This window comes from Moschus berezovskii, chromosome 11 (genome assembly GCF_049115385.1).
Source record: "Moschus berezovskii isolate FMDL1 chromosome 11, NW_MosBer_1.0, whole genome shotgun sequence".
Lineage (NCBI taxonomy): Eukaryota > Metazoa > Chordata > Mammalia > Artiodactyla > Moschidae > Moschus > Moschus berezovskii.
The window spans coordinates 59,587,056-59,602,390 of NC_142470.1; the positions used below are offsets into that span (position 1 = coordinate 59,587,056).

Below are 15,335 nucleotides of genomic sequence, written 5' to 3' on the forward strand. Positions count from 1 at the left end.
GTGATATGATCATGTAGACATACTATTGATGTGTCTGTGCCTTTGATCTGTCAGTGCTTTTCCTATCAGTTCAGTCACTCAGTCGTGTCTGACTCTTTGCGACCCCATGAATCACAGCACGCCAGGCCAGCCTGTCCATCACCAACTCCCGGAGTTCACTCAAACTCATGTCCATCGAGTCGGTGATGCCATCCAGCCATCTCATTCTCTGTCGTCCCCTTCTCCTCCTGCCCCCAACCTTTCCCAGCATCAGAGTCTTTTCCAGTGAGTCAACTCGTCGCATGAGGTGGCCAAAGTATTGCAGTTTCAGCTTTAGCATCAGTCCTTCCAATGAACACCCAGGATTGATCTCCTTTAGAATGGACTGGTTGGATCTCCTTGCAGTCCAAGGGACGCTCAAGAGTCTTCTCCAACACCACAGTTCAAAAGCATCAATTCTTCGGCAATCAGCTTTCTTCACAGTCCAACTCTCACATCCATACATGACCATGGGAAAAACCATAGCCTTGACTAGAAGGACCTTGGTTGGCAAAGTAATGTCTCTGCTTTTCAATATGCTATCTAGGTTGGTCATAACTTTCCTTCCAAGGAGTAATCGTCTTTTAATTTTATGGCTGTAATCAGCATCCACAGTGATTTTGGAGCCCAGAAAAATAAAGTCTGACACTGTCTCCACGGTTCCCCATCTATTTCCCATGAAGTGATGGGACCAGATGCCATGATCTTCGTTTTCTGAATGTTGAGCTTCAAGCCAACTTTTTCACTCTCCTCTTTCACTTTCATCAAGAGGCTTTTGAGTTCCTCTTCACTTTCTGCCATAAGGGTGGTGTCAACTGCATATCTGAGGTTATTGATATTTCTCCCAGCAATCTTGATTCCAGCTTGTGTTTCTTCCAGCCTAGCGTTCTTCATGATGTACTCTGCATATAAGTTAAATAAGCAAGGTGACAATATACAACCTTGACGTACTCCTTTTCCTATTTGGAACCAGTCTGTTGTTCCATGACCATTTCTAACTGTTGCTTCTCGACTTGCATACAGGTTTCTCAAGAGGCAGGTCAGGTGGTCTGGTATTCCCATCTCTTTCAGAATTTTCCACAGTTTATTGTGATCCACACAGTCAAAGGCTTTGGCATAGTCAATGAAGCAGAAATAGATGCTCTTCTGGAACTCTCTTGCTTTCTCCATGATCCAGTGGATGTTGGCAATTTGATCTCTGGTGCCTCTGCCTTTTCTAAAACCAGCTTGAACATCTGGAAGTTCACGGTTCACATATTGCTGAAGCCTGGCTTGGAGAATTTTGAGCATGACTTTACTAGCATGGGAGATGAGTGCAATTGTGTGGTAGTTTGAGCATTCTTTGGCATTCCCTTTCTTTGGGATTGGAATGAAGACTGACCTTTTCCAGTCCTGTGGCCATTGCTGAGTTTTCCAAATTTGTTGGCATATTGAGTGCAGCACTTTCACAGCATCATCTTTCAGGATTTGAAATAGCTCAATTGGAATTCCATCACCTCCACTAGCTTTGTTCGTCGTGATGCTCTCTAAGGCCCACTTGACTTCACATTCTAAGATGTCTCGTTCCAGGTGAGTGATCACACCATCGTGATTATCTTCGTCATGAAGATCTTTTTTGTACAGTTCTTCTGTGTATTCTTGCCACCTCTTCTTAATATTTTCTGCTTCTGTTAGGTCCATACCACTTCTGTCCTTTATCGAGCCCATCTTTGCATGAAATATTCCCTTGATATCTCTAATTTTCTTGAAAAGATCTCTTGTTTTTCCTATTCTGTTGTTTTCCTCTATTTCTTTGCATTGATCACTGAGGAAGGCTTTCTTATCTCTCCTTCCTATTCTTTGGAACTCTGCATTCAGATGCTTATATCTTTCCTTTTCTTCTTTGCTTTTCGCTTCTCTTCTTTTCACAGCTATTTGTAAGGCGTCCTCAGACAGCCATTTTGCTTTTTTGCATTTCTTTTCCATGGGGATGGTCTTGGTCCCTGTCTCCTGTACAATGTCACGAACCTCCGTCCAGAGTTCATCAGGCACTCTATCTATCAGATCTAGTCCCTTAAATCTATTCCTCACTTCCACTGTATAATCATAAGGGATTTGATTTAGGTCATATCTGAATGGTCTAGTGGTTTTCCCTACTTTCTTCAATTTCAGTCTGAATTTGGCAAAAAGGAGTTCATGATCTGAGCCACAATCAGCTCCTGGTCTTGTTTTTGCTAACTGTATACAGCTTCTCCATCTTTGTCTGCAAAGAATATAATCAATCTGATTTTGGTGTTGACCATCTGGTGATGTCCATGTGTAGAGTCTTCTCTTGTGTTGTTGGAAGAGGGTGTTTGCTATGACCAGTGTGTTCTCTTGGCAAAACTCTATTAGCCTTTGCCCTGCTTCATTTCGTGCTGCAAGGCCAAATTTTCCTGTTACTCCAGGTGTTTCTTGACTTCCTACTTTTGCATTCCAGTCCCCTATAATGAAAAGGACATCTTTTTTGGGTGTTAGTTCTAAAAGGACGCTTTTCCTATACTAGTTGTTAAATATTTAAAATAGTATTCCTGTGTATACGAATTAGAAAATACTCCTCAACATACTGTGTCCATCTTTGGGTGAGTTCTGGGGATTTCCGCTTTTTTCTCCATATTTTTTTCATATATTTTTTAACAGTTTTCATATATTAATTTTACAGTCAGAATAAATAATAAAGGTATTTTTATTTTGGAAAAAATTATATCAGATTTGCCTAAGCAAAAAACTTTTTTTTCCCCCAGAAAAGAGCTTCTGATATTGGTAAGAATTGCAGGCAAACTCTTTCTTTGGTCTTTGGGAAATCTGGCACTTTTTCTTCAAAATTATGCTTTCATGGGAACTGGCTTCTTAATTATGGTACCTCGACTATCAAAACGTCATTTTTGTTTTACAAGATCACTAGACTGCTTAGGCAAGCATAGAAAGCCTAATTAGTCTAGATTTCACAGCTAACAAGTTCTCTCGTGATAGCCTTTTTTTTTTAAATCATGCATTTATTTATTTTGTTGCGTCAGATCTTCATTGAGGCACACTGGGCCTTTTGTTGCAGTGCACTGACTCTAGTTGTGGCACTCCTGTTTCAATAGTTGTGTCATGCAGACTGGGCTGCTCCTGGGCATGTGGGATCTTAGTTCACTGACCAGAGATCAAACCTGTGTCCCTGCTTTGTAGGGTGGATTCTTAACCGCCAGATCACCAAGGATGTTCCATGATATCATTTTGATCATCCTAGGAACTATGAGCTGGATGCAGAGACACGTGAAAGGGTTGACAGCCCATGGCCGCAGGGCCCTGTTTAAGGACAAACTGGAGTATGATTTTTTTTTGTCAAACCCTCAGCCTCTGTCCTCAGCCCTGTGCTGACCAGTATTTGGGTGAAAACAAAAATTCAGGGGTATACCTACAGAATATGTGGTTGATTTGAAGTCAAGAGGAAGAAGGGCAAACATTTTGAGTGATAGAATACAATAAGAATTCAAATGCCAGAGAAAACACAACAGGGATTAATGTCAGATTCTTCACTGGGGTCTATAAACCCAGGCACGAGCTGGGTTGGGGAACACAACCCAGCCGCAAAGTTCTGGGATTTGGTCACTGGAAAATGCAATGTGCATCAGAAGCATAATGAGGGAGCTGGAAAAGCTATAGGGAACCTGAGCTGCATTTACAGAAATGAAGCATTTACAAGGAGGAAGGCATTAATCTCATACTACAGTAAATGTCAACAAGAGCAACTGAACCTATTTGCAGGGCAGGAATGAGACGCTGACATGGAGAACTAAAATGTAGACATGGTGGTGGGGAATGGGAGGGTGGGACAAACTGGGAGATTGGGATTGACATATATACTCTGCCATGTATAAACAGAGAACTAGTGGAAGCCTCCTCCATAGCACAGGGAGTTCACTTCGGTTCTCTGGGGTGGGGGGGTGGGGGGGAGGGAGGAAGGTCCCAGAGGGAGGGGGATATGTGTACAGTTAGGCTGATTCACTTTGTTGAACAGCAGAAACTAACACAACATTGTAAAGCATTTATACTCCAATAAAAAAAATGTTGGCTGTTCAGAGATGCGGTGGGTTGCCTCACGAACAGGCCTCCAACTCAGTGTCCCTTCCTTTCCCAGCCCTCTCAGGAGGTGGTGAAGGAGATGATACAATTCTCCAAGGATACACTGGAAAAAATCGACAAGGCTCGCTCCGAGGGTTTGTATCACGAGGTAAAAATCCATTTTTATAGGGGATAGGGGTGGGAAGAGGGCAGAAAGATTCTCTAGTGAAGGAGGGAAATGGTGGGGGGCAGTCAAGATGGGGAGGCTACCAAGCAGGTTTTTTTTTCTGGAAGATGTCCCATGGTTGAGACCATGACTCTTCTTGCCCTTAAGCCATGCAGCCTCTTTTAGGGGTGTGTGCTCACTGATGGTTCAACTCACTAAAACTGGGTTTGAGGAAAGCACAGGCAGCCTGACAAATGTCCCTTGGGTCTGGGGGATGGCCTGTAATATTTTAGGTTGGCATCAGGGATGGAGGAATGGAAGTGGCAGTGGATGGCTTGCTTTCTGGTAACTGAACGTGTGTCCTGCCTACAGTTTCCAGGCTCTTCTAACTGTGCATTCAACCCTGGCTCTACACTAGAGCCAGGCTGTACACTAGAATCATTGAAAAATACTGATGCTCAGGACAGTCCTTCGAGAATCGCTTAGAGTGGGACCCAGACATCAAGATTTTTAAAGCTCCCGCGTGATTTCAATGTGCACCGAAAGTTGAGACTCGCCACCAGCACTGACCTGCAGAGAACTTACTTGCATTGAATTCTCTCAGGCAGTTTGTTGGAAATACAGATTCCTGTGTCTCACCCCCTGAGATATGATTCACCCAGTCTGCAACAGAACACACGGATCATCACAGTATTTTATTTTTCCCCCTCCAAGCTCTTTAAACAACTTGTGTGGCTGGGTTTGGATGCCACTAGGGTGTGGCAGTGTGGGAGATTCATTTCTGTTCATTTCCATCAGCTTTTCCATTGTCTTCATTCTTCTTTCCTCACTCATTCATTGCCCATTTTTGAGCCCTTATTGAGGTGACCAACACAGGACATGCTGCTTGCCTCCCAGGAGTCTGTCAAGTCTCAGGGAGAGTCCCACGAACAAACTGTTGCTGTACAACATAGAAAATCTAGAGGTTTGAGGTAGGAGCTTCAGCTCCTGATTCCATTCCTCTGTCTTCTCTTTTTCGTTTCTCCTCTTCTGCACTCAAGCTGGGCAGGGCCAGATGTAGGGCTGGACACTGCCTATGAGTTCATGATTGTTTCCAGGATGGATTCTTTGTTAGCTCACACTCCGTCACACCCCCACCCAGTTGCCCCAGGGATCTCTGGCAGAATCTCAGAGAAAACTAATTTCTACTCATTAGAAATGGAAAGAATTGTGTGACATTTCTCCCATGAGATTGGCAAGGGAAAGAGAGGAGAGCTATGAACCACTAAAATCTAGAAACCATCTGACTTTGTAGGGCATCACTGAAGCTATGTCTACACCTGAGTTATTCAGGAAAGCCTGACTCCAAGTCCCTTGGGATTGAGTCCATCTTCTTCCTCACCAGGACCAATGTGGCCTCCTTCTAGTCAGTCTCCTGGACCCTCTCTCTGCCAATCCATCCTGTACACCTCTAGCAGGTCATGACTGTCCAATGTCACTCTGCATAAGGGCCACCCGGGGGCAGATACGAGCTACAGATGCCAGAGTCCCTCCCCTAGATATTTAGTTTCTTACGTCTGGGGTAGGACTCAGACACTGAGATTTTAAAAAGCTCTCCAGGGACTTACAGAGATTTCTGTCCCAGTGGTACCTGAGTACACATTGGTATCACTAGTTCAAATGATGCATTTTATAGCCATGGAGGTGTGGAAATGGATCCATAGCTTGGATTCTACAGGTTACATCACCTACCATGCTACACATGTCCTCCTAGCCTAATAAAAAGTTTTATAAGGCTGTCAAAGGCTCAGGTGAAGCACTGCTTTATAAGCAATACTTCATGAGAAGGGGCCATATCTTCCAGCATGTGGTATACTCTTGATGTTTTTCCAGCTTTATTAAAGCATAGTTAAGAAGTAGAAATTTTACTTGTTCAAGGTGTAAAAAAAAAGCTCTCCAGATGATTCCAAAGCACGGCCACGATGGAGAGTCATGGACATGAAGGTTAAGATAAAGCTCCATTGCTTGGTTTGAATCTGCGCTCCATCGCTCACTCTCTGTGTAACTTCAGCAAAGCACTTACCCTCTTTGTGCTTCTGTCTCCTCTTCTGGGAAAAGGAGGATATTAGAAGCACCTCTCTCATCGTGCTGTTGTGAGAGGAAATAATGTATGAATATAGCTTTCATAACTCCTTACTGACTTCTTTTTAAATTGGAGGATAATTACAAGGCTGTGGAGGCCTCTGACATTCATCAATGCCAATCAGTCATAATTATATATGTATCTCTTCCCCCTTGAGCCTCCCTCCCTGACACCTTCCACCCTTCTAGGTTGTCATGGAGTGCCAGGCTGGACTCCCTGTGTTACATAGCAGCTTCCCGCTAGTTATCTATTTTACACATGATGGTGTATATATGTCAATGTTACCTTCTCAGTTCGTCCTTCCCTCTCTTTCCCCCGATGTGTCCATTCTTTATATGTGCATCTCCGTTCCTTCCTTGCAAATAGGTTCATCAATACCATTTTCCATATTCCACATATATGCATTAATATACGATATTTATTTTTCTCTTTTTGACTTACTTCATTTCACTCTGTATGACAGCTCTAGGTCCATCCATATCTACAAATGACCCAGTTTTGTCCCATTTAATGGCTGAGTTCCTTTTAATACACCATTGTGTCATTCCGTTATTTTTAACCCGTTTTATTTAGGTTTCTGTCAATAGCTAAGGAAACTCCTGACTAATACACATACATTCAGCAGATAGGAAGCTTAGTTCATGTTTGTCTGGCCTCCTTCCATGCATATCATCTCACTGCATCCTCACATGGCAGAGGTATGGACACAGAGAAAGATGTCTGCATCTCCATCTCTTCTCTGCGAATAGGTTCATCAGTACTATTTTTCTAGATTCCATTTGTTGTTGTTCAGCCATGTCCCACTCTTTGCAACCCCATGGACTGCCCCAGTCTTCCCTGTCCTTCACTTCCCTGTCCTCCCAGAGTTTGTTCAGACTTATGTCCATTGAGTCGAGGATGCCATCCAACCATCTCATCCTGTGCCGTCCCCTTCTCCTCCCACCCTCAATCTTTCCCAGGGTCAGGGTTTTTTCCAGTGAGTCAGCTCTTCGCATCAGGTGGTCAAAGTATTGGAGCTTCAGTTTCAGCATCAGTCCTTCTAGTGAATATTCTAGATTCCATATATATGCATTAATATGCAATATTTGTTTTTGTCTTTCTGACTTATCATTCTGTATAACAGGCTCTAGGGTCATCCATCTCACTCCAACTGACTCAAATTGGTTTCCTTTTTATGACTGAGTAGAATTCCCTTGTATATATGCACCATTCATCTGTTAACAGACTCCATGATAACTTCTGTGGTAACTCCTCATCCTGCCACATCAGCGCTGTGTCCCACTGCTGCCCTTTCCATCCCTACATCTCCTCCAAATGGGAACCATTTTTCTCTTCAAATCTCAAGCTGGTGCTTTCCCATCTCTGTTAGCAGTTTCCTCAGTCTTCAAAGCACGAGTGTCCAGTGGCATCACGATGCTCCCATATGTGAATTAAGCTTGTGCTCTGGTGCAGTGAGTACGGACAGGGCTTGTGTCTCCTAGGTTGTGAAGTTATGCCGGGAGTGCCTGCAGAAGCAGGAGCCAGTGTTTGCCGACACCAACATCTACACGCTGAGGCTGCTGAGCATTGTTTCCGAGGTCCTCTCCTACCTGCAGGCCTTTGAGGAGGCCTCACACTACGCCAGGAGGATGGTGGATGGCTACATGTAGGTGACGATCCTGGGTCTCAGGTAGTCTCCAGAAATGTGTCTATTTCAGGGATGGTAAGAAGATGGCAGGCATATCACTATATCCCTCCCTCTGGCACCCACAGCAGGCATTAGTAATCGATCACCATCCTCTTTATGACTGAACCTCTTTATCATGGTGTGCCCAGCAATAATGTCAAGTATCAGATCTGATACTTGAGATGAAATCTGTGTGTCAACCTTTGTCTTTCCCACCTCCAGGTTGTCTATTATTTGGGTGGCATATTCTGCTTTTGGTTTCCTTAAGGCTAAATCTGGCTTGATTTTAAGTGCCTAAAAAGGTTCCCCCCATGCCCAACCAATCAACAGAGGTAACCTTGCAGCTTTAGAGTTTATCAAAAGGAAAAAGAGAGGGACTTCCCTGATAGTCCAGTGGTTAAGACTCTGTGCTTCTACTGCAGAGTGTGAGGGTTCATTCCCTGGTTTGGGAACTAAGATCCTGCAAGCCCCACAGTGTGATAAAAAAACAACAAGCAAACAAGCAAAAAACAGAGAGAGAGAGAGAGAAGGAAAAAAAGAAAGAAAATAAAAGAGGTGTGGGCCATCCTTGCTTATAAACTGTAAAAGGCAACTTCCTTGCCTTTCTTCTGCTAATGTCTTCTTTTGCCGTATGTGTCCACATTGGTGTATGAATTTGTATTTCTGGCTAAATGAATACTTTTGCATAAGAAAGTTGTATTTTTGTGAATGGAGGGTACCCTCTTCAATCCATGGAGGGTACAAAAGTAGGGTACCAGGGAGATAGGAATACCACTTTGTCCATGAAGAACATTCAAATTATTTTTTTCCTCTAAACTTCTTAGCTTTTTCCCAAGGAGAGGTTGGGTGCTCCCGAAGGCTGCCAGCTCCCAGTACTCAAGTTCCAAGTACAATCCTGACCCCATTTCCCTGTGAGGACTTGGCTCAGTGGCCCAGGTCAGAGTCTCCACCTCATGGCCTCACCATGTGGTGTGTTTGGCATCTGACTGAGGCTCTGTGTGCCTCAATCTATCTTTAATGGCGGATACCTCCCAGGGCTGATGGGAAAGCAGATGGACTGAATCAGTGAGGTCACTTTGTTTTATTTATCAGTTTTACTTTGACTGCCTTGGGTCTTCATTGCAGTGTGCTGAGGTTTCTCTAGTTGTGGCGCACAGGCTCTCTAGTTGCCCCACAGCAAGTGGGATCTTAATTCTCCAGTGAGGGATTGAACCTGTGTCCCCTGCACTGGAAGGAAGATTGTTAACCACTGGACCACCAGGAAAGTCCCATGGTCCCTTTATAAGCTGTAAAGTGCTGTGCAGATGGAAGGCAGCTTGGGAATATGTGTTATGATGACTTGCTATGTCCCCACAGGAAGCTGTACCATCCCAACAATGCCCAGCTGGGCATGGCCATCATGCGGGCAGGGCTGACCAACTGGCATGCTGGAAACATTGAGGTGGGGCATGGCATGATCTGCAAAGCTTATGCCATCCTCCTGGTCACACACGGACCCTCTCATCCCATCACCAAGGACTTAGAGGCAAGTGGCATCTTGGGGCTGGGCTGGGCTCTCTGAAGATGAAAGCTGAGTACTAGATTCTGCCTTTGCAAAGACCAGGAGGGAATTCAGACATGCTTAGTCCCTCCTCTCCTTTCACATCTGAAAAAACTGAGGCCCAGGGAAGGAGAGTAACCTGTCCTTAGTCACAAAGTGAGTGGATGGCAAAACTCAGACTTGAACCCTAGGATGCTCCAAGCCTGGACTGAGAAAACCTAATGGTGTGCATGTGTGTGTAACACATACATTGGAAAAGCTGCTATGTGGAGCAGAGTCAGAGAGCAAGGCTCTAGAATCAGACTGCTGGGATCCAATTCCCGCTTTACCACTTTCCTGCTCTGTGGCTGCTAATACTGAATGTATGGGCTTCGGTCTCCTCATCAGAGAAACGGAGGGAAAAGACAGGGTTGGCACAAGGGTTTGATGAGTTGGTGTGTGAATGGCATGCTCTTCATAGCTACTGGTTTCCTTTGTGCTTCGAAGACTGATTTATTTGAAAGTAACAGAGTCCAAAGGACTGTCCTCAGGCAGCAGTGCAGGGAAAGAGGACAGACTCTGGAGTCATAGAATGTACAAGAAGACTAACTTTATGTCAGTATATTAAGCTTGTCAAATAAGTCATTGTCACCGTATTCACTGCTCTGACCTTAGCCTTGCAGTGAAGCCTGGCGCTTGATAGATATTTCTTGAATTAACATTACGAGGGTGAGGGTTTTGCTATGTGTCACAGGCTGTAGTCTTCCTGGCACATTATAAAGTGCAAGGGCATCTCACCCATTTCATGTATGAGCAAACTGAGGGCTGAAGGGATTAAGTCCCACAATGTTAGATGGGACTTCAGTGCAGGAGCCAAGGTTCAAACCCAGGTCCCCACCTGGCACTTCCTAAGAATAATCTCTGCTGAGAACAGTCCCTCAAGCTACTCTCTCAGTGGTTCGTGTGACTGCCTCTTCCTAACAAATGGAGCCCACTGTCAAGACATTCGACCCCCAGTGGATGAGTGTGAGTATACATGTGTGCATATGTGTGTAGGGTGTATGTGTGTCCTTTCCAGTAGGGCCAACGTAAGTGAGAGACCGACATGTCCTGGGGCTTTGTCATCACTGTTTTCGATGTTCCCGCGTCCCACAGGCCATGCGGATGCAGACGGAGATGGAATTGCGCATGTTCCGCCAGAACGAATTCATGTACCACAAGATGCGCGAGGCTGCCCTGAACAACCAACCCATGCAGGTCATGGCCGAGCCCAGCAACGAGCCGGCGCCGGCTCTGTTCCACAAGAAGCAATGAGGACCTGCATGGTGGGGGAGAGGCGCCGTGGCTGGGGGACTGGGGAGACATCCTGGAGGTGGTGGGTTTCTGGGGAGACCCCTGATGAGGAAATCAGAGTAATACACAACTTTGTTGCCATGGGAACATACTGCTCCGTGATCCCCAGTGTCATTTTCTTTAACTTCAACTCAGTCCAATTCAGTTTAACTCTATCCCAGCCCAGCCCGGTCTAACTCATCCTACAAGTGTTTATTGGGTGCTAGACCTTAGGTATAAAGAAGCTCCAAAAGTAACTGGGGAGAGGAAACATAAACAGTTAAAACACAGTGTGATAATAAATGTGATGGTAAGCTCTGTGGAGAGAGGGATATGTGTCCAGGGTGTGTGTGTGTGTGTGTGTAGTCGTCGAGGGGTGTGGGTGGGCAGCGGTTGGTCATGCAGGAGATGACCTCTGAGCTGAGAGTTGCAGGTACCTGGAGTCTCAGTTGTCTGCTCACCTATCTGAGCAGGTGTCTCAGGGATATTCAGGATTTGCTGACTGGAATGGGTGTTGTCCAGTTTCCACAGGTGACTGTGGAGTTATGAAGGAGGGACTGTGTTTGGGCCGTGTGGGTCCTACTCAGAGTACTAGAACCTCTTTAATAAGGGTACTATGCAGAAGGAGATGGAGGTTTGCTCAAATCACTTGAGGCCTCAGTTTAAAGTCTGGATTCCCAGCATTATTCTGAAACTACTTTTAGAACTGAAAGGTAGTTGGCTGCCTTCCCCACCCTCTGTATCAAGCCTTGTGATTCCCATAATGTGGGAGTAGTTGGACGTTAGCTGAGATTCCTCTGGCCCAAGTCTCTTTAGGGTGAAGCTGAGGGAGAAATTTGGAAACCTACCTACCTGATAATCATGGGTCCAGCAGAATTGGCCTTTGGATATTTGATTTGGTTACATGTGCCTGGGTGGTCTATATCAGCTTAGACTTCATCACTGACCCCCAGGAAATCTCTATTTTTAGTTATGAATAAGTGTGACTTCCTTGGGTTAATTTATTTCATTTTCCATACCCTGGGTTTTCTGCTCTTCTTACCAAAAGGAATGTTTAATCTGGACATTTCAAACTTAGGTTGGGACCTCTTTGGGGTATGATCAACTTGCCCTCATCTCCTGGGAAGCTGCTCTTGATTTTTCACTCAAGAGTGAGGGTCTTGGGAATCAACCAATCCAGCTGTCCCATTGGCCTGGGACAGTTGTCCTAATTGTGCTCTTGATCTTCTGGGAGCCCAAACTTCTCACCAGTGTTTTGGGGGATCGTGGACCAAAACCCTCTTTTTGGGAGTGTCATCAAGTCTTCTATATCCTTTGGAGCCACCCTTGACCCCAGAGCTCTGACTAACATCTTGAAGTCACATGATCCCCCCAGGACCTATATTTATCACCTGTGCCTAAAGAGTCACTTCCTCCATCCTTATACCCCTTCATCCTCAGAACGATCCACTGCCTCCCTTGGAACCCAACAGCTCTGCCAATGTGCCAAAATCTTTGTCCAAAAAGTTCTGCAAAGATGCCAACTCTCTGCAGAATACTTGTACCTGGCACTTGGCTCTTTATTAAGGACACCTGCTTCTTTAGAACTTTCACTGGGAGAGTGACAGTTCTTCTAAGCCCACATACTACACGGCAAAGTACAGAATCAGCCCTCTCCCAGGGAGCCAACTGTGCCAGTTCAAATGTTCCCTCTTCTATCCCCAGTCTTCCTAGGTGGCACTAGTGGTAAAAACTGGCCTGCCAATGCAGGAGACCCTGGTTTGATCCCTGGGTTGGGAAGATCCCCTGGAATAGGAAATGGAAACCCAGTCTGGTATTCTTGCCTGGGAAATTCCATGGACAAAGGAACCTGGCAGGCTACAGTCCGTGGGGCAACAAAGAGTTGGACATGACTGAAGTGACTTACCCTCATATAAAACCTTCCGCCAAATCTCTTTCCTTCTTTGTCACTCTCATCTGCCACCTGGTGGTCATTCTCCCATATTCCTGGTCTGTTTTTATCCCCTCTGCCTCAAATTAGGTGTCTGTCTGCCTTTTGGCCCATGCCCCCGTCCAGCAGAGTTCTGACCTAGATTAATTCAGCTGTCTTATTTTTCTGTTGTACCTGGAGGTCTGTGCACAGCCAGGAAAATGGCACCTTTCATCACAGGTTCCTCCACAGCCTCCTCTCCAACCTCAGCTGGCCTTGGGCTGCAGCCCAGACGTGCTCCCTGTGCCCCTCGCTGGCTCTCCTTTGCCCAGTGGTTATTTCAGGTCTTCACTCCTGTTCTTGAGTTCTCTGCTGTCAGCAGGCCCTCACTGCCTGCTTCCTGGAGGGGCCAGGAGACGGGATTTCCCGTTTCCTCTTCCCACCTGGGTTCACACATGTATCTCTGCTTGTCCTTCCCGTCCCCGCCTCCTCACACTCCCTTCTCCTCCAGAGCCGAACTCGCCACCTGTGCCTTGGACCCCTGTCCCCTCCTGGGTCTTTGAGCCTCGCTTCCCCTATATTCTCTCTCATCTTGGATTCTTCACATTTCTGGTTTATTTAAAACAGTTAATTGACATGCGGGGCACTCATAATCTTCAAGGTTAACTATTTTTTTAAAAGGCTTTGTCTCCCATGTTTATCAACAACTTAAAAAAATATTTATTGATTTTGGCTGCATTGGGTTTTTTTTGTTTGGTTGTGGCACATAAACTCTTACTTGAGCAAGTGGGATATATTTCCCTGACCAGGGATCGAACCCAGGCCCCCTGCATTGGGAGCACAGAGTCTTAGCCACTGGACCACCAGGGAAGTCCCTTTAAAAAAAAAAAAATGCTTTTTTTAAATTGTGGTAAAAGTTACATAATATGAAACATACTGTTTTAACCATATTTAACTGTACATTTCAGTGGCACTAAGTACATTCCCATTGTTGTGCTAGTCTCACCATTGTCCAGCTCCCAAATTTTTCACTTTCCTAAACTGAAGTTCTGTCCCCATTAAACACTAACTCCCCTCCCTGCCCCGTCCCGCATCTACCAATGTACTTTCTGGCTCTATGAATTTGACTATTCTGGGTACCTTGTGGAAGTGGAATCAGACAGTATTTGTCTGCACCTACTGTATACTGGAATTTAGCTTTCTTCACTTTCCATTTCTTCCTGAACCCACTGCAGAATGAGCATGGCTCTTTCCAAGGTCCACTCATCACGGGCCATTTCAGCCTTCGTATTATTTGGCTTCTCTGCTTCAGTTGGCATCACAGTCCTTGATTTCTGGGCACCACATCCTTGTAATGATTCTCTGTTGAGGTTTCCCTCCTGCCCTTGACAGGCTGGTATTTCCTAGAGCTGATTTTTTGCATTCTGGTCACTCTCGGTTGGTCCTCATCTGCCTCGGCACACCTTCCCCCAGGAGCTCAGCCAGGCCCTTTGTTTCCTCACTGCCTCAGGGCTTCCCTGACGGCCCAGACGGTAAAGAATCTGCCTGCAATGCGGGAGACCCCGGTTCGATCCCTGGGCTGGGAAGATCCCCTGGAGAAAGGAATGGCAACCCACTCCAGTATTCTTGCCTGGAGAATCTTATGGACAGAGGAGCCTGGCAGGCTGAAGCCCATGGACTCGCCAAGAGTCAGACACTACTGAGTGACTAACACTTTCATACTTTTGAGGCTGATGTCCTTAAATCTGTACCCTCTAACCTTGTTCTTGACCATCAGCCCCACATATCCTGTCGAATGTTCTGCCCCTCAAACTCAGCATGTCCCAAAGGGAACTCTTTCTTTCCTTTCTCCCCACTCCTGCTCCTGTTCCTCTTCAACACCCGTTGCCCCCAAGGAGAACATCTGACTACTGGTCTAGTTACTTCCTGAGTATCTACTTCATCTGAGATTTTAGTCAGAGCCACTTATTCATGGGTCCTTGGGTGACCCCTGTCCTCCTGTGCCTCTCTGAGTTTTGAAACATTGTGTCTAAAATATGTAAAACCTATCAACTCTTGTTCATCTTTCAGCACCCACTTTGGAAATCACTCCTTCTGTAAAGCCCTCCCTGAAAGCTTTAGATTCAGCTGGCTGCCTGTCTGAGTCTGTCATATTACCCTTGAATCTCCCTTCATAATTCTCCTGATGACCTTATATTGCCTTGTTACTTGTCTGCTCCTCCATCAGATTGTAAGCCTCTGGAGGGCAGCAGCTTTGTCCCTTTATTTGTCTTTCTATCCCCAGAACCTAGCACAGGTCCCGGGATATAGTAGGTGCTCAGTTAATGTGTATTGAATGAATGATTAAGTGAGTGAATTTGCTTAGATCAGAGCACAAGAGACATAGAACTGTGTATCTTGAGTTTTTAATTATAGCAGTCCACAGAGGCTATTAAATTTCCATGTTTCCAAGCAAATGTGTGTGGCTTCTTTCTTTCTGACAGTCTGTTTAGAGTGTGTTAATAGAACTCTCTGTCATGATGGAAGTGTGTTTTA

The 15,335-nt window shown here is 45.4% G+C and overlaps 1 protein-coding gene across 3 annotated transcripts in view; it reads left to right on the forward strand.

Moving 5' to 3' along the window:
• The window catches only part of SMYD1 (SET and MYND domain containing 1), a 51,427-nt gene extending 36,171 nt beyond the window's left edge, over window positions 1–15,256 (forward strand). For 2 of the 3 annotated variants that reach the window (XM_055399972.2, XM_055399973.2), the window contains 4 exons: window positions 4,163–4,255; window positions 7,856–8,019; window positions 9,397–9,565; window positions 10,715–11,015. In XM_055399972.2, the coding sequence (XP_055255947.1) occupies window positions 4,163–4,255; window positions 7,856–8,019; window positions 9,397–9,565; window positions 10,715–10,873 (585 nt within the window). In that variant the 3' untranslated portion in view covers window positions 10,874–11,015. Of the gene's footprint in view, window positions 1–4,162; window positions 4,256–7,855; window positions 8,020–9,396; window positions 9,570–10,714 lie in introns of all 3 variants that reach the window. The other variant, XM_088841372.1, reaches the window with a different exon arrangement.
• The last annotated feature ends 79 nt before the right edge of the window (window positions 15,257–15,335 follow it).